The sequence below is a fragment of the Pangasianodon hypophthalmus genome, chromosome 1 (genome assembly GCF_027358585.1).
Source record: "Pangasianodon hypophthalmus isolate fPanHyp1 chromosome 1, fPanHyp1.pri, whole genome shotgun sequence".
Lineage (NCBI taxonomy): Eukaryota > Metazoa > Chordata > Actinopteri > Siluriformes > Pangasiidae > Pangasianodon > Pangasianodon hypophthalmus.
In genome coordinates, this window is record NC_069710.1 from 4,585,839 (window position 1) to 4,608,786 (window position 22,948).

Below are 22,948 nucleotides of genomic sequence, written 5' to 3' on the forward strand. Positions count from 1 at the left end.
AGCCGACGTGCTATGAAGTGAGTGTGCCTTACTGTGTCCGAAATGTCACTTGCGCAATATTAATTTCTAGTTTATAGAACTGTTGTATAGAAGCAATCTCGTGCTTGCCCTGCAGGCTCGTGCATCGTGCTGATATTCAGTATAACTGCACTCTTGCTTGTGCGATATTGGTTAAATATACTACCCACTACTACTGCATCAACAGTTTACCTGAAACAGGTTTATAATCTGCAGCTAATATTTATGATTTGGTGTCATGTGTAAGGTAGTTGTTTTGTTGTTCAGTGATACTGCACAAGAATACGAGGCATAGAACTAGAAATAAGACTTAGGCTTCACTGTGTGGTTCAGTGTCACAAGGTAATAGCTGTGTCTCTCTTTTGTTCACACAGGGCACGACCAACCAAACATGCATTTCCTGGGATGAGAGTGACAGGTAAGAGGCTTGCTCTCATTGATCCCATCTCACAAACCCTTATTTTCTCTCTTTGCCCTGTCTGCTGTGAGAGACTAGCACTCAAACGGGAGACAAGAGGAAGTGATTTTAAGAGGCTTCTCTCAGAGGACACTGAAGTGTCATAGTGGAAAAGTTCACTCGGCATTGCCTCTGTTCCGCTAGTGATCAGACAGAGAGAACACGATCTATTACACTCACTGTCGTCCTTCTGCCACATTCACACAACCAATCAGAATTAGGAGAGTATGTCTATCACATACAGAAAAAAATAGCCAGATAGAATGAGTGGGACAAAAAAAAAAACAGAGAAAGTGACAGAGTGAGAGTAAGTGAGAAGGACAACGGAAATCAAGCTGAGAAATGGTAGCATCATTTGGTGTAATCCTGTGACCTGTGTAGCCCTGTCTCAGTCCTGTTTTCACTTCATTCCCTACACTTTCATCCCTGTGCTTTCTTTTTTATCTTTTGATTGAAACAGAAAGAGTGCATATATTGCATTGGCTGGAACATTTGCATTTAAATGGATAAAGTGCACAAAACCTACAAGTAAAATGCTTTCTGCATTGTTCCTAAATGAGTGAAGTGGCAGTGCAGGGTGACAAGACAAAGAAGGACAAGAAAGAGTGAGGGGGGACTAGGAGAGTCACAGTGTGATGAAAATACTCAAATGCAATCACGGTGTATATTGAAGAGAAGGGCAGTGGGGTAGGGAGTGGGTTTGGTGCAAAATTAAACTCTAACTTGGACAGCTGCTATGATTAATGAGTTAATATTTGGGAAAGAAATTGGAACGTGAAGAGGCGTCCTTGTCACTGCGTGTTTTCTTGATAACAGCTTGAAGGCGTGTGGTCCTTGTGGCGCCTCGCACTCTTCAATCTGTACAATCAATATGACTGACTGCTACCAAGACATCCACTGGCACCTATATTATACAACACACATTTACACATGCTAAATATCTAGCCTCTTGAGCCACTTATAAGCTAATAACAAATTATCATCAGGTATTTGTAGGGTGTACTATATTATTTTTGTCATTGTGAATGTTTTTTAGTATGCCTATGGACTTTTTACTGTAAATGTGCTCTCGCTCTCTCTCTCTCTCTCTCTCTCGCTCTCTCTCTCTCTCTGCGTGAACTGGAGTTGTGATATTAGGTCACCTGGTGTGGCAAAGCTTATTTCTCTCCCTGTGTCTCTCTTACCCTATGTTCACACTAGCAAATCACTCATGTCACTTGTAGTTTTTCTCTTATAGGTGTGTAGCGACCAGTGCTCTCGTTGTTTCTGGGAATGCACTGTGTAGCTGTACAGTATATACCTCCAAAACAGAACATAACTAGTTAAACTAGTAACTACTAAGGCTTTATACTAGCTTCCTTGGCAGATTAGCAAAGCAAGCTAACTGCATTAGGTACATACACTCACCAGAGGCAGCAACAAAGTCTGCTACTTCCTTCTAAGCTTTATTTTTATTCATAATCTCTCTATACACATTTAATGAGAGGGTGTATTCATAGACAGAATAATATGAAACCATGGTTATAAGATTTTCTTCCATTTTTGAATGTCAAACAGTAAATGGATTTAATTGCAGGTTGGAACTGAAGTCGTGAGTAGGGAACTGAAGAAATGTCAGACCACACCCCAATCTCTTGGATTTGTCGCTTTATAGCATCATATTTAGTTTGCATAGCATAGAGAACATCTCAGTTCAAATATCGTGCCTGTCGTGCTGTCACTTTGAAGCTTGCCCCTGTCGCTGAAATCACAGCTCCGTGTCATGCACATACATAGAAAATAAATGGTCGCCTGCCTCTTTGTTGCTTGCTAGTGTGAACGTACACACATACACCCACTCACACTCACACACTCACAGCTCTGTCGGCCCAGTGATCCAAAAATCCAGTGGTGTTGTGCTGAGTGTAAATGTCTGTGTGGTCGACAGAGTTAATCGCATCATCCATACAGACTCTGCTGGGGGTAATAATATATTGGATTTCAGAGAAAATGCTGTTAACATTGAGCCTTCCCCTGGAGCTACAGGCATGACCCTTATTGCCATTCCATTTGCCCCAGGCTGTTCTCTAAGACCCACTGCACCATGGGTAATGTGGACTCAGGTTATTTGCAGTTACTATATGTAACCCTGTTTGGAGCTGTGTGGTATCCCAGGGTCTCAGCTGCCCATACACGCTGTTGGATTTATAGTATTGAGTTGTAACACTATGTTGTAAAGCATATGATTTCCTCTTCTGTTTTCATGACTCAGTATGCTCCCATTTTTATCATAGCCAATGCCCATCTGCTAGGTAAGTTTTCTGTATTGCACACCTATCTACCACGAACCTGGGAGGATAAGAGGTAAAACGTGTTTCGTTGTAGGCAGGTGATCAAATTGCAGCATCTTTTCAACATCATAAGGCAGCTGAAAGTGTTAGAGAAAAGCCCTAACAGAACTATTTTTCTATGTTTCTTCAATTGGCTAGTCTGGCTCTGATCGACGAGCGTGAGAGAAAGGCTGCCCCTCCCACCCAGAAAGCAGCACCAATAATTCCCAAGGTTCATGCAAAAAAAAAATCATGTTTTCATGATTAGGTTCTTAATTCAGCTTCTTATCAAGATGATCACATTCGAGAGTAAGCAAAATGCAATTGATGTCTTAATGAATTTAGGTTCGGACTAAGTGGATGTGAAACCACTGCCATAAGAAACATTACACTGGATTATGATTCAGGAAAGAACCTGTGAAGCTGTTACTTTCAATCTGTCACAAATGCCTAAGGCCAAATGAGAGAACCTGGCACACTAAGTTGGGGCTAATTTTGCTTGGCAAAAACACTAACCAGGCCAAGCAGACTAAGTGAACCACCAGTATTAGTTCTTATCCAAATCATAATCTAAGTGGACAAGCTCCCTGTCACCATTCCGATATCAATTTCTGATGCAAAAATAATTGCAACGGCATCACTAATGAATGTAAAACCATGCAAGGAAGACCTTAACGTGTGAACTAAAGTGTGGCACACGGGTTGAAATAATCCTTGCCACCCCAACTCCCATCCCAACTCTGACCTCAAATCACTTCTCTATATAAATACTCCTAAATATCTAGCCTCTTGAGCCACTTATAAGCTAATAACAAATTATCATCAGGTATTTGTAGGGTGTACTATATTATTTTTGTCATTCCGAATGTGTTTTTTAGTATACTTCTATATAAATACTCCTACACAATTCATGAGGACTTAATAAAGTGTTTGGAGCTCAAATTAATTTTAATCATCAGTGTAGGTATTTTGAGTAAATCCCCTTGAGTATGTTGAAGTACAGAACTTTCATGCATGAATATAACTTTGTCCTATACATAATTAGCCACTCCATGTCTAAAAAACCTGGAAATGCCACTGAGTTGTTTCGTTCTAAGAATTTTATTTAATCTAAAAATGAATATACATTGCATAGCATGCATTGGTTCTTTATTATTATTATCCATTAAACAAATTATGCATTAACCATATGCATTCCCCTCCTGCTCATCATTCCCATAGCTAACCTGTCCATGCAGAAATACAGAAGAGCATCACATTAACGCTCGTCCATTTTCTCCATTCTCTCTCTCTCTCTCTCTCTCTCTCTCTCTCTCTCACTGATTTTTTTTTCTCTTCTGTTCTCCGGCAGCGTTGGAGAGCGCGGATGAAATTGGAGCAACTGAGGGTTTTTGATTTTGTCCTTTTTGTGTGATTAAGCTGATTGCCGCTCTCTCTCTCTCTCTCTCACTCTGTGTGTGTGTGTGTCTCTCTCTCTCTCTCCCCTCTCTCTCTCTCTCTCTCTCTCTCTCTCTCTGTGGTCTCGGGCTCAGCTCGTCGCCGCTGGGCTCGTGGTCGGCGCGCGCCTGCAGAGCTGTGCCCGTGCACGCCTTCAGGACCAAGTGCGTGTGCGAGCGCCTCTCCGCCTTCGCCATTTTGGCCCGCCTGAGTCCCGACGCGGTAAGTCCAGCTCCTCTTCTTGTCTCTTCGACGCCGCAGGACGCGTTTGTGTGAATGTGTCCGTTGTTCTTTTGGTTGTTTTAGGCGCCCTCGTTACGTATCCACACATTCCTGTGACAGTTCTCCCACCCCTTCCCCCCCCTCCCCCTCTCCATTACGCGCACTCTCCAGCTCGCGACCATTTTTTTTTGCGTGTTTCTGTAAGATGTACCCGCATAACCTAATAGCGTCCTGAACAGTATGGCAGAATAAATATTTCAGCAAACTGTTTAGTGCCATAGAACGCATCTCTGAGCATAGCCTTTGTCTCAGGATGTCTGTGCTTACAGGAAATTAGCTCATGCAAATAACTAGTTTCAGGGTCTGAATAGCACAGATTTTTTCTGAATGGTTTGATGGCCATATATTATGTGCTGGATAGAAAATATGGGTGTGTGATTGAGGTATACATTAAATTTGCTCTTCCAGCTGGATACTACAACATTCTACCTGCATTCTGTAGCCTGGTGTGAAAATACTCACAGCTGGATGCTGACTCTAAGGCCATAGATAACTACATTTATTTTTACTGCATGCTTGTATTTGCTATTTTCATATATGATCGAAGAACTCATTTCTCAGTTCTGATTTTCCCCCCTTTTTGTAAAATGAAAGGTTTACAGTAAATATAAATCCAGATGTGGCCTTTGATAGGCTACATATACATACAGTGCTTTAACCCTAAAATCAGGGATGTTTTATTTAAAAGCATCAGATGTGCATTCATTCTGATGAGCAGTGTCTTTGGGTGGATTTTTCATTCAATGCGATTAGTTATTATTAGACTGGAAACTGCCTCTAAAGCAGTTTGTTCACCAGTTGCCCTGGTAACAGCATGGGCCGCCAAGGCTCTTAAAGCTATACAAGGCACAGTAACGTTCTCTTTATGCTGCTTGGCCCACATAGCCATTAGGCCACTCAGCCCCAACAGGGAAAGAAAACCCACACATCTATCCCCAAAACACTTCCCCTGTATTTCATGAACCAACAATGTATGTTTTTTTTTTTTCATTGTTAGCATCAAAAGGTTTGTGCATCGACAGTAACACATTTGTCTACACTTATCACCATGGAAGCACTAGTCATTTCATTCTACACACTGGAAATGAAGCCTCAATTAGGTTTTACTGCATCAGTTAGGGGTTTGGACTGAATTCAGTCCGCAGTGCTTCAGTATACGGTACAGTAGGTCTACACTAGACATGTGCCGTATTGAATTTTTATATCATGATAGACATTGAACCTGTTACAGTTTACAATACTCTACACACAGCTATGATACTAAACCCTTAGAAATAAACAAATATTATTGTTCTGGATTTTTAAATCTTTATAGTATAATAGCAAACTGCAAGCCATTTAACCAACTAAATGGTCAAAAATGTCATAAATGTCATATTATGGTATGTTGTATAACTGTTTCCCAGCATGCACCTTGTCTGGACACCTCATGTGTTTCAGAATCAGAAGTGTATGATGTCCCTAGCATGTCCCCAAGCACAGATTTACAGTGTGTAAAAACACGCATAACCTGGGTTGTGTATTATAGTCAGACTCGTTATACATTGTTAAGGCAGGAAGGCTTTTTAAATCTGTGTTGATTGATTTGGAACTTCCAGTGGGCTGTATACTGTATACTGTATGTTTTAGTTTTGCATCCCAGATATGAATTTAGATTCTTTTCTCTTTCACTGTGTCTTGTATATGTGCATTTAGCTTGATCCATGTGTAAAGCCTGTCCAGTCCTGGAAGCTGTTCATTGCCTGTCCAGTCCTGGAACCTGTTCATTGCCCTCTCTAGGCATCTTGGCCTACCTGGGCAGATGGCAGCAGACTCAGGGAGGGTGGCACTTAGCTTGTTACATTCCTCATGGTGAAGCATATTGGGCCGTTTTGATCGGTCCTGCCATGTGCCAGCGAAGGAGCTTGTCCTCCTTCCCTGTCTTCTCTCCTTTCTGGCTCCTGTCCTGCCCCCCACCAGTGCACTGCTAATTATTCCTGCCACTAAACTAACCACCTCCTGAATGCTCCAAATGATAGTCCCTCTGTCTGCAACTAACCTCCTACAGCTTCAGCATGAAAATGAGCCAGAGGAAATGGCCCATAGACCTTCTTAATTCATGTCTTTCTCATGTCTATCTCTTATTTCTCTCATTTTGAATGTGTGATGTGGAAATTATAGAGCAAAATCAGACTTTGGTGCAGTCAGTTATACTGTGTAACCAATGGCTCTCTTGTGTGTGTTTGCTTTTTCTTTTGCAAGATGTAAGTGAGTTTATTAAGTTATTTTGCCCTGTAGCCTAGCCTACATAATTGTAGCTACAGGGGTAGACAAATTATAAATCCATTAGCAAGCCGACTGCATAAGTAAGAGCTGCAATGTGCTTGATCATTCCTGTGTTTTTGGAGGCGATTGTCCGTAGTCGTTAATCTCTCCTGATAAAGTTTTTAATGGTGCTTTCATATTTCGTCAACAAAAAGCACCAAGGTGCTTTCTTCTGTCCTTGCAAAATCAAGTGTAAGATATTATGCAAGTCTGTTTAGTGTCTTTTTTTTCTTGATATGTTTGAATGCTAGGTAGAATGTAGTAAGCACGATGTGCTGTGCTTTATTTTGCTTGGTTTTCTCAGTGTTTCCATATACCTACTTGTTCCTGATTGCGAAAAGATCTTCTGTCATTTGTGTATGCTAATTAATCTACCTAATAAAAATGTGCTACCTTCAGAAAGATCACTTTTCAGCTGTTGACTACTACAGCATTGAGGTAGGAAGTGCATTATGGTTCAACATACACACCAAATGAAAACTTTTTTGCAGACCGTTTGGCAAAAGTCAGTAGGAAGTAGGGTTGTTTTTCTTTCTGTTGGACCTACGAATAAAAACTAATTGCCCGAAAATCTGCTTATCCCAGGTGCCCAGGCTAGTGGTTTTCCCACCCCTGAACTGTGTCACATTAGGGTCTACTGAAAGGGACTGGGTGAGATTGATAATGCTTGAAATCGCTTGTACTATTGTAATGGCAGGTATGTCAATTGTATTTTTTCAATAAGATAAAAAAATAGCATATAGAAGTAGTCTTAAGGCTAGTCACAACATCCATAGTTCAAGTGTTTGCATGGTTGCTTCATGTTACTGGTTCAAAAACATTTGCAATTGAGTTGCAAAAGATCATTGATTCCTAAGAAGGTCTGAGTCATCAAATATTCTTGGCCATATTATTACAAGTGTTGTAGTAATTCATTAACTGACAGTTTATGATTTCTTCCAGTTCGACTGCATTGATCGTCTAAAATGCTACAGCTGTACTGAGTTGCCTTGAAGAAATTGAAATTTAGTTTGCGTCTCTGTACCCGTCTGGTCGGCATATTTTCGAGATCCACAAACACTATATTTTAATGTGAAAAATGAGCTGCATTACATGGTGGTGTCAGTTTGAGGATCGTCTTTGATATGTTTAAATGTGGAATTAACAGATTTTTATTGTAGATTTATTTTCCTATTTTCATACAGGAAATTAATGTGAATATAGAGTGTGGTTTAAGATTCATGGTTGGTTGAATTAGATGAAGATGTGGGCTAAAATGTATTAAGTTTGCCAAACTTACATTCCACACTCTTGTACTTATACAATCACTGCTCATTCATGGAATTATCCAATCAGCAAATCTTGTGGCAGCAGCACAATGTATACAATCATGCAGATGCAGGTCAAGAACTTCAGTTAATTTTCACATCAGACATGAGAAAGGGGGAAAGTGTGATCTTAGTGACTTTAACCGTAGTGTGTTTGTTGGTGCCAGACAGGCTGCTTTGTGTATTTCAGGAACTGCTGATCTCCTGGGATTTTCACTCACAGCAGTCCCTAGAGTTTACACATAATGGGGCGGAAAAAAAAAAAAAAAAAACATCCAATGAGCGGCATTTCTGTGGGTGGAAACACCTTGTTGATGAGAGAAGTCAGCAGAGACTGGTTTGAGTTGACAGAAAGGCTTCAGTAACGCAAATAACACTCATTACATCCATGGTGAGCAGAAACACAGCACCGAACATAAAAGACAGTTTACATTGGGTTCCACTCCTGGAAGCCAAGAACAGGAATTTGAGGCTACAGTGCTATAGGCCTACCTCTTTTTTCTCTCTCTTTAAAGTTAATAAGACAAAAACGCAGCGTGTCATGTTACCAAGAAACCAAAGATTTTCCTGTGTCAGAAAAACCTAAAGTTATAGCTATACCTCTGACTGGTACAAAGCGCTGACACTGAAGACTCCTTCCAAAAATGGTAAATAAACATCGCCTCGCAGAAAACTCTCAAGAATTACACGTTTTAAATCCATTTGTGGAGCATCCACCATCCACAAGTAAGTTGTTACTATAGAAATGATAACATTAGAATAAACATATTAATATACATTAATATCAGAGCTGCAGTTATAGAAAATTAATCAACACCTTCTGACCAATTACAATTGAGCATACAATAACAATTTTAAGAAACAATACCACTTCTCCAGACTTCAAGATAGTTCTAATGAACTATTCATGCAAAATAAATTCTGCATAGCTTTGTTTGTGATGAAGCAATTTGTTTCCCCATTTTCACCTTCTGCATCGCATGTTGAGAGGTCTCCAGTGCATCACACTGAACAGATCACACTGCCTTTCCGTCTTAGTTCCCAAACACAAATATCATCTGGACCTGCAAAGCGACAGTAAAGGAATCAGCCCTCCCATTTAGGGAAGAGGAACATGTTCTAGGTACAAGCCAGTTGTTTTGATCTAGTGAAGCGTGTAATTAAAGATGTGCTGAGGTGGGATTTGCTGTCTTTTTCATTTGGACATGGCACAGAATGATTCTTGTCTATTACAAACATTGTGTTGATTCTGTGTGTCACTGTGGATTTTGAATTCTTTGAGACAATCTATCATTCATATAGTGATGCCTCAGATTGGTGCATACAAACAAGTAGAATTACAGTGCTTTGTATTTTATGTAGGGATGCAACGAAATTGGCCAAGAGTTATACTTTAGATAAGTGCTTTAAAATTCCTGTATGTATACATTAGTAATAATAAGAATATTAGAGAGGAATTATGAAATCCCTTATCACCACTGAGAAGTAACTGAGCCATTAAGTGTTATAGTCTCTGAAAGTTTGTGTGGTTTAACAGCGTACCATGAGTCATTGCGTCTGGTATCTGCGGTAGATAATCATGGCTCAGTTCATACAGGTTCTCTTATAGACATCAACATTGTCACAGGCCATTTTTTTAGACAGTTCGTTAGACAGTATGTATCGTATATTTCTGTACAGTATGTCTAAATGTATTTTTCAGCACAAAGAGAAGAACTCACTGCAGTGTTGATTAATCTGAAGGAATTAATTAACTTCGTTCTGCTTGGCCATCAGACCTGGAGATGAGACAGGCTATAATCTTAGCTAATTATTTGTGTGTTTGTGTTTGTGTGTGTGTGTGTGTGTGCGAAAGTGATTTGCAGAGCCCTGAAGTGTTCTGTCCTTCATGCGACATGTCTGAGTGCACACAGCATGACCATATCCACAGTCCTCCTTGAAAGCACATATAGGACACAGCGTAGCAGATTTTCCCAAAGTCCATGTCCTTAGGACATCTGCCATGACTTCATCTGTTGACTTTTTGTCAACATCTGTTCATTTTCGTTGTACTTTTAGACCCATTTTTTCCCAAATCATTTTTTTCCGAATGATTTTGTCTGTATTACAGTAGTTCTTTTTTTAAACTCTTCAATTTTCTCCCAATTTGGTCATTTGTCCTAGCCCTCCCCTATCACAAGACAGATACCAATCAGAGATGGCGAAGGCTAGCACATGCTATGTCACAGTGATGCTGAATACACTCTGAGAAAAGCACAAACTGTTCTCTTCAGCATACATGACCTCACAGAAGCCTATGATTGGCTAGTGTCTCTCTGATTGACAGGGGAGCGAGAGTAATGCCATCCCTCCCACCCAGAGATCATGGCCAATTTTGCTCTCGTGGACTCGCGGGCATGGATTGCTGTGACTTATTTCCATATTTCTAAATATTTAGATGAATTATATTGAAGAATTCACAGTAATGTGACTCATCCATTTTCATTGTATTATCTGAAGAAAAACAGGCTCTTGTTCTAAATAGACACGCATATATTATATATATATATATATATATATATATATATAAACACACACACACACACATGTGGTCTTACCAGTGTTCATCTCATTTCACATCACTTCCTCTTTGTATCACAGTTTTCAACAAAGAGTAGAAGCACACAGACGGATACATATGCACACTGACATAAACGGATACACACAGACTCAGCACACACTGTAGCTCATGTTGAACGCACAAACAGCCACCTTTAGTCGGGTTAATGCTGCATCCACCACTGCAGTGGCCGCTGTTTCTCAACTCCATCACCATGGAAACTGGAGCATCGGCTGCACCAGCATGGAAATGGCGAGATTCGTTTCATAAGGGTGACGGTGGCAGTCTGTTTGCTAAATTTTACTTACACAGCAGTGTTATGGGCACTTGCAGCAGGATTGTATGCGAGGACTGTCATGACGGTTTTGCATTTTGGCTCTGGTGTGTGTGGCCCTTCAGCAAGCAGCACCTTACCGAGTCACCTTGAGTTGACCTTGCTCCTCAGCCAGTGCTTCATGGGCAGCACTAATCTCACTGCAGCTGTTTGAAGAGAAGAAGAAGACAAACTCGGTGCTATTCAAGTACTCCATTAGCTCTAACACAACCGTCTTTTTCCTCACTGACAGAGCATGGATCCATCCAAGAGCCAGCTTCCGTCCGTGACGCTGATTGTGGGCTGTGGGGTCTCCTCGCTCACGCTCCTGCTACTCATCATCATCTACGTCTCTGTGTGGAGGTACGCAGCAGCTTGAAAAAGGGAAAAGGGGCTTATTTAAAGCAGAATGAAGTATGTATATACGTATATCCATAGAAGATATGCATGCTTATGTATATATAACCATGTTCCCTGGTCTCCCACAGTGGACTTGACAAAAAGATGGAGAAAGCAGATAGATCACACATATTCAGTATCATCATTATGCTTAACTATCCTTTCCAAGCAATAGTTTTTTTTTCTCTTTAACTGTATTTAAAATGTTTGAAGGTTTAAGAGGATATATATTGCAGGATTCAAAGTATATTATATGATGTTATAGCGCTGTTTTAATTGTTAATTGCAGAAGGGTGTGATTTTTGCATAGAGATTTAGTGAGGGATATTCAACAGGCAACCTGTAGGCCAGACATGATACAATTTCCAATTAATATAATCAGTAGGGAAAAAATAATCATATCAAACACTGAACTGATTAAGAACTTTTCTCCAAAATGTCCCATTTGTCTAGAAAGTATACTACACTACACTTTTACTACATCTGTAAATATAAGCAAAGTGCACTGCAATTACACTTTGCATTCTTCTTCAGATTTATATATAAACGATAGCCCACCTGCTAGTGAAGTTAAATAGCTCTGACTTATTCATCAAAGTCAAATATTCCTAATTAACAGCTCCAGTCAACCAAAGCACAATCAAACAGCTCATACAAAACATGCTGAGAGCACACAGACCAATTTCAGATTTCTGCTGAGTGCGGCGTGAGCGTGCTGGTGAATCATAGGTATTCGGAAAGTTTGAAAAATGCACAGTAGTTGTGCAGCCATATTTTTAATCATGTCATAAAAAATTTTTTTCAGCTATATATTTTAAGCAGTATTTTTTTTATCACACTATGCTATGTTGTGAATGATGAATAATTTGTATAAATACAAATGCAAACATTTGCCTTTAAAGCCAAAAAACAGGATAGAAAATGCAGTCTGATTGAAGTTAAATCTAGCGTTACTGAGACACACCTCTGTTTTTTAACAAACTTTGCCCTGCACACACAAGTGTCAAGTAGAGCATAAGTCTGTTACATCTGAGGACACAATCTCTGTATTAACTCCTCAATACACAACTCTGAACATGCCTGGTTATGAATATCATCATGATATCTGCTGCCTGGATGAGTCATTGTGTGGAGGCTGCAGATTTTCCTAAGCAGAGTTTCTCTCTTCTCCTGAAGGTACATCCGCTCCGAACGCTCCGTCATTCTCATCAACTTCTGCCTGTCCATCATCTCCTCTAATGCGCTAATCCTCATTGGTCAGACTCAGACACGAAACAAGGTAACTCCTGTAAGAAGCACACACACACAAACACACACACAATTACACACACATACAAATACACATACAATTCACTCTACACTCCTTAAAAGCATGTTGTCTCTTTCTGTACCTCTCCATGTCAGGTTGTTTGTACTCTTGTGGCTGCTTTTCTACACTTCTTCTTTCTCTCCTCCTTCTGTTGGGTTCTGACGGAGGCCTGGCAGTCTTATATGGCTGTGACCGGCCGTTTGAGAAACCGCATCATACGCAAACGCTTCCTCTGCCTGGGATGGGGTGAGCTCTGTCTGTTTGCACTATAGTTGGCTGTCTTTAATCAGTGTTTGCTGCTCTCTTCAATTCATTTTCTCAGACACAAACTAGCTCCATATGTAGTCTGGACAGCCAAGCAGCTTTTTTATTCACCGACTATTTAAATGCACACGTACAGGAGTCACCAGAGAGATACTGGAATGGTTGTAGACAGCTAAAGTGTGGACCAGCAATCAAACAATAAACTCAGAGAAGAAGAGTAGCAAGGATAATTCTGCTGGGAGTTTTCCCTATTTTTCTCTCATTCTCTCTCTTATCACACAACAGCTACCAACCATGGAGGGTGAAGGCTAACACATGCTTTTCTTGTAGGAAAGCAGCACACACTCAGAGGAAAGCACTATCTACCCTTTTGCATACATGAGGTCACAGATGTCCATTGGCCACTATTGCCAGGATTGACAGGGGAAAGAGAGTATACCCTCCTACATAGAAAGCATGGCTAACTTTGCTCTCTTGGCTCCCAGCTGGCATTGTTGGGAATCGAACTCTCAATTTTCCAAGAGTAGTGCATTATTTTGACAAATTCTGCCTGGACAAATTGCCTGTTCTAGTCTTGGCTAGTAGTTGTTACTCGTTGTTACTTCTAAACAGTCCAAATAGGATACTAAAGAGTATAATAGACTGAAATATCTCATTTAGGAAATGAGATTTGTTGGAACAAGGGTGGAAAAGCAAGTAATGGGACTGATGCTTCTGAAGGTTCAGTGTTTTGCCATGCTTGCTGTGTAGTTGTGAACAACCTTACTAGACATGCCTGTCTTGTTAAAATTTGGGCATAGGTATTATTATCCGGTAGATCTTATCTAATCATTCTTCTCCCTTTCTTTTCTAAAGGCTTACCTGCTCTTGTTGTGGCCATCTCTGTCGGCTTTACTAAGGCTAAAGGATATGGTACAGTTAACTAGTAAGTTTACTTTTCCCATAGCCTTTGCAGTCTGTTGCACCCTTTCACACTTATTCAATAACATGGAATTGATTAATGGATTTAATGTTTCACAAACATGCAGCCTTCTTCTTCTTTAATGGATCATACATCATCTGTCTGAAATGACCTTTCTCAGTCTGACCAGTTCTTCTTCCCTTACCTGTCTACCTTTACTTAACCTTTCCTCTTTCTCTGCCCCCCCCCCCCCCCCCTCGCCCTCTCTCTCTCTCTCTCTCTCTCTCTCTCTGTTTCTCCTTGTTTCTCCATACCCTGCTAGCTGCTGGTTGTCTCTGGAAGGAGGGCTCTTGTACGCATTTGTGGGACCAGCTGCAGCTGTAGTCTTGGTACTTTCTTGGTCCTTGCTTTCCTGTTTGAGAGAGAGAGAATTCTTCCCAGTTCTTCACATAGCCAGCTGCTAAAAAATTTACAGTCCTTTAGGGCAGGCAATGAGACTTTTGCAAGGGATAGATAAATAGACAACCCATGAGCCCATGTTGGCCCTTGAGTTAGCTAAAACACTAGTCTCAGAATGCCTGCAGCACAATATCTGGTGGAAGACATTTATGGATTTAGGTGTCTGTTTAAACAGAACAACATAGACTAATCTCTATAATTGAATTTAGAGAGTTAATCTCTGCTTTGTGTAATCATGTTTGGTGCCAGTTATTATTTTTTTTTATCAGTGAGAGTGTTTTGTCTTGTGCATGTCCATTCACCTCTGTGTTCTCTCTTCTCCAGGTTAACATGGTTATCGGGATTCTGGTTTTTAACAAACTGGTGTCCAAAGACGGCATTACTGATATGAAACTGAAGGAAAGGGCAGGGTATGCCTCATATCATACATCCATCAAAACAGCAGAGCATATAGGCTCAGTAGCCAGGCCTCTGTTCCTCTCCCTGCAAAGACTGCACACAGGAAAAGTGGATTAGTCACTGATCAAGTCAAAGAGTAGACTAGGAGAGGGAGGGATGACGAGTGAAGATGGACAGAGTGAAAGAGAGACCGGGATTGAATAAAAAGGTCAAGACAAAAACATGCATCATTTGTTTTAGCAAGACAATAAGAATAATTTATTGGTCTCTAAAAGACGAAAGTAGACAAAAGACATCAGGAGGGAAGTGAGGGGGTAGAGACAGGGGAGAGATCAGAGAGGACTGGCTGTTGACCTTTCAAAAGCAACATAGCACATGTAAACGGCCTTGCATTCCTTTGATTTTTTTCCAATCTGTATCCTCAGCTTCTCTTAATTTCTGCAGTAATATTTGGAGTAGTTCTAAATTTGTACATGTCCATGCCTGTTTTTTTTTTTTTTTATTATTATTATTTTTATGGGAACGGTTGTTTAAAGGAAAGCAGTCAAGCCCAGCAAAGGCAAACATAAAACAATAATTCTCTAACATTTCATATATCTAATCAATATATTTCAGCCTGAGCAGTTTTCCCATTACCTTTCATTGATTTAAACACGTTTTAAATCATATAACTTAAAGGGGCTACTGATCATAATATGAACTGAGAATAGCCTTAAATATAGTGCTGTATGGATTAGTAATATTGTCTAACCTTATGCTTGTACAATCGTGACAGTTATTCTGTTGTAGTCATAGATCATTAATACCATAAATGAATAATCAGGTACTCCCGTAGTCATTTATGTTATAGCATTTATTTTTGACACTGGACTGTTCTTTCTGATATTTCTTTCCTTTCCTGGGCACCTGCTTATGTTTGCTTGCAGGCTGCTGCATGGCCCTCACTGCCATTGTTTCTGCATCCAGCAGCTTCATGTTTCTCCTTTCATTTTTTTCAAATTCTTTTTCAGGACACAAGTGTGTCTGTCTGTGCAATGATAGTTATGACAGATTTATTTATTTATTTATCTATCTATCTCTTTATTTATTTATTTATTTTCTGTGCCAGGGTTACCACAGCATCCCCCTTTGCTCCCACTCAGGGCTGATTTTCTGCCCACCTGGGCACTGATTGGCACATACAAAGGCCCCTCAGAGCACCCTGATACTTTGGTTAATGTCAGTATTACTAGATCTCGGTAGGGTCCTTAGATTAATTCTCAGACTTTTTCCACAGTCCATTTGACAGATTAAGTGGCTCTCGAGGTTTCGATTTGATTCTACAAAATTTAGCTATGTCAAATTAAAGAATGCAAATGAATCCAGAAATAAGAACAGGAGGTACATTTAAATTACTCTGTCTCTCTCTCTCGCTCTCTCTCTCTCTCTCTCTCTTCTGCTCTGTGTATGTGTGTGTGTCGTTGAGTTTCAGAAGGACATCTATTCCTTTAAAGGCTCCCTCTCCCCCTCTGGCTCTCCCTTGGCCTCATAGAGGTTCAAATCCATAGCATGCTTAATTAAAATAATGAATATGTGCTGTGCCTAACTAAGCACAGTGCAGAACCTGCACATGGCTAGTATGCTAACACCTCAGAGATATGGCAGTGCAGGTTGGGATTTTTTTTTTTAATGAAAAGGATGGTTACAAAAGAGAAATATAGAAAAGGCCAGAATAATGATATGCATTCTTACTGTACAGAAATTTGATGGTGAATATTATTAGGCAGTTTCAATTGCAATACCAGCACGTGGTACAGAAAGGACTCGAAGACACACTTCATTTTCATAGACTGTATTTTGGTGTTTGAAACCACTAAACCAGCACAGAAGAAAGAAAGAAAGAATGTAAAAAAAAAAAGGAACATCTCACATATAGTAAGCAAACTATTGAATTGTTATAGAAAAGACTTTAATTGTTATAGAAAAGAGTTATTGCCCTCTGTAGACTTGAGCACAGGTCTTCAGCTGGTATTTCAGCAGACTGAACTGACTACCTGAAAAAAATAGTAGCAAAGCTGATAAATGTATGAAAAAGAGGTAGCAAATCCTCTGTTGCAGCTTGTCCAGTCACATGCATTTGTGTAAAGTATTTAGCATGAGGCATCTCATCAGACCAGCGAATAGCTACAGGGCTAGTAAGATTAGATCAGATGTGGGAGAGTTTTAACAGAATTTTTTTATTTTATTTACCAGTTCTGGGCTGATTAGTGAACGGATGACATGGCTTGTGTAAAGAAAAGTTGACATTGAAACCTTTATATACATTACATGACCAAAAATTTGTGGACACCTGACCAATCACACCCCTATGTGCTTTTTGAACATCCCATTCCAGATTTAATCTCTCTTTGCTGTTATAATAAAGTCCACACATCTGGAAAGGCTTTCCACTAGATTTTGGAGCGTGGCTGTGAGGATTTGCCCATTCAGTGGGGTTAAACACAGGGCTTTGTGCAGGCCACTCGAGTTCTTAGACCGAACCTTAGCAAATCATGTCTTTATTGACCTTGCTTTGTGCACAGAGGCATTGTCATGCTGGAACAGGTTTGGGCCCCTGAGTTCCAGTGAAGGGAAATTTAAATCCTACAGCATAAAAAGACATCCTATACAATTGTGTGCTTCCAACTTTGTGGCAAAAAATTTGGAGAAGGTCCACATATGGATGTGATGGGCGGGGGTCCACAAACTTTTGGCCATGTAATGTACTGTATGTTTAAAGATGAATGGACAGGGAAGTATGCGTTTATTCACTTTGCATCAAATGCAAAGTTAATCTTTCTCTGTTAAGAGTCAGAGTCAGTGTGGTTCTGCAACATGTAATGCCAGTGTGAAACAAAACATAACCACTTCAAACTGTCTTATTTATAGCCATAAACTAGATACATATGTTTAACCATTAAAAGGTAACTGTTGTCATTGTTCAGTCATGTTAGATGTTTATCTTAGTTTTTATAAGCAAGTAATTTAATGCAACTGAACCTATTTTATCTGAGTACCTGTGGAGTACAGTCTAGAGAAAAGTCTGTATGAATTTATTATCATTGTTAATCCGCATTTAGTAATCACCTTTCAGCTATTGAAAAAAGCTATTTTACATGCTACATTCAAATGTTTTTTTTAATAGAACGCTTGATATAATTAGAATTTCTTCAGTAGATCTTTCTTTCTCCATCAGGATTCATGGAGATCCTAAGAAAGATCATAAGCCAGAAGTTTTAGTAACATGAAAATCAGGCATAAGCATATAAGACTGCTGGAGGCTAGAAGTAGTGGCGGAAAAGCAGTTACCTCCATCCCAGACTGGTTCACATGCCTTCAGGCAGCTGAAGCTCCTGTTGGCTTCTTTAAAATCTAGCTTTAAGAGATGCAGGGTGGAGGGAGCATGTGTACACTGTCTATCTGAAAAACAGGACGACGGGAGATGAAGCCAGGAGGAGTGCTGTGTATTAGAGTTGATCAGCAATGTGCTTCTGCAGTAAAGCTGTGCTTCTGAAGTGCCTCTAGTGTTCACCATAAAGACTAGTAAAATGACCTTGTAATTCACAAAAACACTGATTGCTTTTTAATATCACCGCCTGCAGCCACCTTTTATTGGTTGGATTGGCCTTTAGCATGGAATTGGATTTTTGATATTATGTGGGGTTTAATCTACATGTCTGCCAGCTGCAGGATCGATTCACTGGCCATGAGGACAGCCATGTCCTGCTGATGGCTTTAATTGCTATTTTGCAAGTAGCCATTTTGTGTCTGTGGGCAACAGTATGAATCACAACTGAGCAGCGTTTTTTAGATGAGAGATGAGTACATAATGCTCTTTGTTTAGTTCTGTTTGTGAACATGCCAGTCTCTGGAGATGTTTGGAGTGACCTCATTGTGTTATATACACAAAGCAACGATATTTGTTCACAGCATTCTGAGAAGAGCAATGAACTGGAGTATACTCATAAAGAGACGGTTGCTATATTAAATTAACAGACATTTTTTAATGCACTTTTGTTAATACTTTATGAAGTTGATGCAGTGTGTGTGTGTGTGTGTGTGTGTGTGTGTCAGGTTAAGGGGTAGTCATAGGTTTAGTTAGCTGAATTAATAATTATGTCAATGGAAGGTCCTCATAATGATAAGGCAAACGTGTTTGCGTGTGTGTATAAATTTATACCCTGGTGGAGACCAAATGTCCCCAGAAAGATAGGAAAACCTGACAGGATTGACCTGGTTTGGACATTTGGCTGGTCCCTAAGAGGAAAACTTTATTAAAAAAAAAAAAAAAAAAAACACTTAAGAGAGACATTTGGCTACTGAGGTTGAGGTTAGGATTAGATTTAAGTGTTAGCATAACTTTAATTAGCTGCATTAATAATTATGTAAAGGGAAGTTCCTTTAAGGATAGGAAGACGTGTGTGTGTGTGTGTGTGTGTGTGTGTGTGTGTGTGTGTGTGTTTCTGTGTTTGTATGCTTAATATGTATGATATTAGCATGGCTTGGGGCGTGTATGTGTGTGAGAAATTGTTATCAGCTTGTGAACTCAGAGTGTGATGAAGACAGTCTCAGTGTTGTTCACATAGCTGCATTGAAACATTGAGTAGTCATAGAAACCATATAGGCTTCAATATGTCAAATAATTAAAATCTAAGAATAGCTATGTAACCATAAATAATGGCAGTCGCACAGTTATTAAGCTCTCCAGTGTAGTTCACCACCTCTCCCATGTGGACTCAGGCCAATTAATAAACATAAAAACTGACAGAGTCATTTCCCTTGTCCCTAAAACTCACCCCATAGCCCTGACAGAGAGCTGGAAAGGGGATTCTGTGGCCAAAGGTTCAGTGTGTGTATGTATGTACGTTAGTGAATGTGTGTATTTTCAGTGTGTTGATTTGACTTTGCAGTCAGATGACAGTGCCACTGTACAATATGACGCTCAAATGTGCCAAGTGCGGAGTAATCTCGTCGGCCGACCTTTCCACCACAGCTACCAGTAACGCCATGTTAGTCCTGCTAATTATTTACCAATTCTCTACCGCTCGACCTTCAGTTCTCTTTTCCTTTCCTGCTTATTTCTTACTTCACTCTTCTTTGGTTCAGGTTTTCTCCTGATACATTCTCCACTCCCCTTTGGTTCGTCTCCTCGAGGGAGCTAGTGAGAAACACCCCCATGTTTCATGTTAGGGGATACTTTAAAAATAGGATATGGTACCAGAGGTTATGAAAATGTTAAGAACTTAACATATATGTGTTTGTATGCATGAGTATATATGTAGTACTGTTAACAGAAGAGATAAAAGTGCAAGATAGGTCATTACATAAGTTGAGTTTATGCACAATATATAGTCAGAATTGCAGTGTAGATCACAAAGTTTGCAGTGAAACAGAAAGTTTCGGACAAAGGTGTCCTTTTTGAACAAAGTCATTTAGGTTGACAAAGGAGTCTTGTCTTTCTCTGGAAACTTTGTGTACAACACTGCAGTTTTTACTGCCTTAACACTAGATCTAGAAGTACTCAGGAGTTACTCTTCATATATATTATAGAGTTATAACAGAGAATTTTTTTTTTTTGTATGGAAAAAAAATTGTGTTGTAATTACTGTTCAGATATTGTGTAGTAGTCTATTATTTGCAGTGCGTGTGTGTGTGCGTGCGTGTGTGTGTACATGCAGAAAGGAGGAAGACAATGAAGTGTCTATGTATATAGTAGATGTGTGGGGTTGTCATATATATTATATTCTGTGACCTCATGTTACCTGAAATAGTTTTATATTAGTTTTTTATTTATTGATACACAGGCCCACAATGAGGTCACAGAATAAATAGTAAATAAATTGTGTATAAATATAAAAATAGATAAAAATAAATATTTCTGTTCATGGGTCAATTCAGTTTACCTGTGGCTGAAAATAAGGAAATGACTGGTTGGGGTAGTAATAATATTAATAATAATAATAATAATAGTAGTAGATACAATTCATGAAAGAAAGTTGAAGACAATTTTATCATCATGCTATGGATGAGGACAGGGAGCTTTTCATGTCCATTGCTGTGTCAAATCTCCTTCATGATGTTCTCTTCCACCTTTTCATTTATCTTTCTCTTAGGTTCTTCATAGTCCTTTATTCAGATTGTTTTACTCTTTTACCTGCTTTTCCTCCTCCCATGTTTTCATTCATATACAAACATACATGCATATTGTATATGTGAATTACATGCATATAAGAATATAATTACAGGATGTATGTCCCTGTATGTCTTGATAATGTATTTTTTATTAATTATATATATATATATATATATATATATATATATATATATATATATATATATATATATATATATATATATATATATATATACACACATACACATAAGGGTATTGGCAACACAGGCTAATATTAAAATCATATTGAGTATTTCATGCTGATGAATCAACTGAAATACTGAATGCTTAATAGATCTAAAACAGAAATAGGAAAATAAATTATGTATTTTATCTATCGCATGTTAAGGTTACACTAAAGGCAGGAGTGCTTATCTGTAAACTTTTCCCTTTTTGTAGTTTTGAACCGTCTCTATTTCCCTTCCTTTCCTGCAGGGCATCTCTGTGGAGCTCATGTGTGGTTCTACCACTGTTAGCGCTCACCTGGATGTCTGCGGTGTTGGCCATTACTGACCGCCGCTCAGCTCTCTTCCAGATCCTCTTCGCCATCTTCGATTCCCTTGAGGGCTTTGTCATTGTGATGGTGCACTGTATCCTGCGCAGAGAGGTGTGCAAATACGGGCAAAACTGTACCTATGACTGACTGTATCTTTTGGCCAATAGGAGAAATGAAATCTTGTGCAAAAATACAGTGTGAGATTTCTGTCAGGTTTTGACCTCTGTTTATATGGTAATTTAGGTTCAAGAAGCAGTGAAGTGTCGAGTTGTTGACCGCCAAGAAGACGGAAATGGCGACTCGGGTGGATCCTTCCAGAACGGTCACGCGCAGCTCATGGTAATTAAATCAGTAATACTCCACAGTAAGGATGTCAGTATACTCACTATATCCCTTCTGTCACTTTCCACTAAAACTGCCTTCTTGTGTTTTCCTCAGACTGACTTTGAGAAGGACGTTGACATTGCTTGCAGATCAGGTACGGCATCATTCTAGATATTTCAGTGCCTCCTAGTGAGAGTTGCTTTCTTTTTTCGAACTGCTTCACATACTGAGAGCCATTGCAATTGTGACAGCCTCTTAAGGGTGCGGCCGGCTGTTTTGACAAGAAGCACACCATATTACATACCCATAATGCAATTTCTGCCTTGAGAGCCACAGTGTGCTTGCCGCTGCGTTATAATGTTCAGGTAAATAGGGCTGCCTGTCCCTTGTTGCGTCTCAGATCCGCCGCTCCTAATTAAGTCCCTCTCGACGTCTCGCCATCAAACAGCACTCTCTTCTCTGATATCCATCAGAGCTGTGAATCTGATTATCTCTGTAGACGGCATATCACACTGGCATCTAGCCACATAGCATGGCTGAGACACACAGCAAGGCTGACAGTGTGTTTAAGGAGCGATTTTTCTGTGTGTGTGTGTGTGTGTTACAGTTATAATGAATTGAATGGACATAGTCCATTATCATGGAGATCTGGCCAGTTGCATCAAGATGGCTGCATCAGGAATGTATTTATAGTGACAGCACTAGCATCTGCTTGTATTGTCATTGTTGTCATTGGCAGTGTTGCTTTCACTCACGAGCTTCTAGCACATAATGATTATTTTCCAAAAGACATTTCTTATCATTTTCCTAAATCGAGTAGATGCAGCAAGCTGAGTACAGTGTGCTATGTTAAATAGCAAGCTACTTTGGTTTTTAAACACAACTGGTCATAAACAGAGGTATTCTAGTAGCTTGGTTATGTCTTCCATATAAACTAATACGAATAAAAAATATACTCATTCCAGGAGTCGTGATTGAGATTTGAAGCAGCCATAACGGAACTGTTATCTTCCAGGCAAAGTGTAATGCATAAAACAATAAATATGTAAAATTAAGGATTAGGAATGTAAACTTGATTTATGGTTATAATTATATCATTAATGTTAATCTATACTAGTATTGATAATTACATCACAATAGATATATGATGCATCCTTTGAATAATGCTACTAAATATTAAA

General features: G+C 39.5%; 1 protein-coding gene across 9 annotated transcripts in view; it reads left to right on the forward strand.

The window, feature by feature from the left end:
* The window catches only part of adgrb1a (adhesion G protein-coupled receptor B1a), an 84,372-nt gene that overhangs the window by 53,837 nt on the left and 7,587 nt on the right, over positions 1-22,948 (forward strand). For 6 of the 9 annotated variants that reach the window (XM_026913804.3, XM_026913805.3, XM_026913807.3 and 3 more), the window contains 12 exons: positions 393-436; positions 4,317-4,443; positions 11,280-11,389; positions 12,602-12,704; positions 12,830-12,980; positions 13,854-13,923; positions 14,222-14,288; positions 14,683-14,768; positions 19,686-19,784; positions 21,383-21,554; positions 21,687-21,782; positions 21,882-21,921. In XM_026913804.3, the coding sequence (XP_026769605.1) occupies positions 393-436; positions 4,317-4,443; positions 11,280-11,389; positions 12,602-12,704; positions 12,830-12,980; positions 13,854-13,923; positions 14,222-14,288; positions 14,683-14,768; positions 19,686-19,784; positions 21,383-21,554; positions 21,687-21,782; positions 21,882-21,921 (1,165 nt within the window). The remainder of the gene's footprint in view (positions 1-392; positions 437-4,316; positions 4,444-11,279; positions 11,390-12,601; positions 12,705-12,829; positions 12,981-13,853; positions 13,924-14,221; positions 14,289-14,682; positions 14,769-19,685; positions 19,785-21,382; positions 21,555-21,686; positions 21,783-21,881; positions 21,922-22,948) is intronic. The other 3 variants (XM_026913808.3, XM_026913812.3, XM_026913811.3) reach the window with 2 other exon arrangements.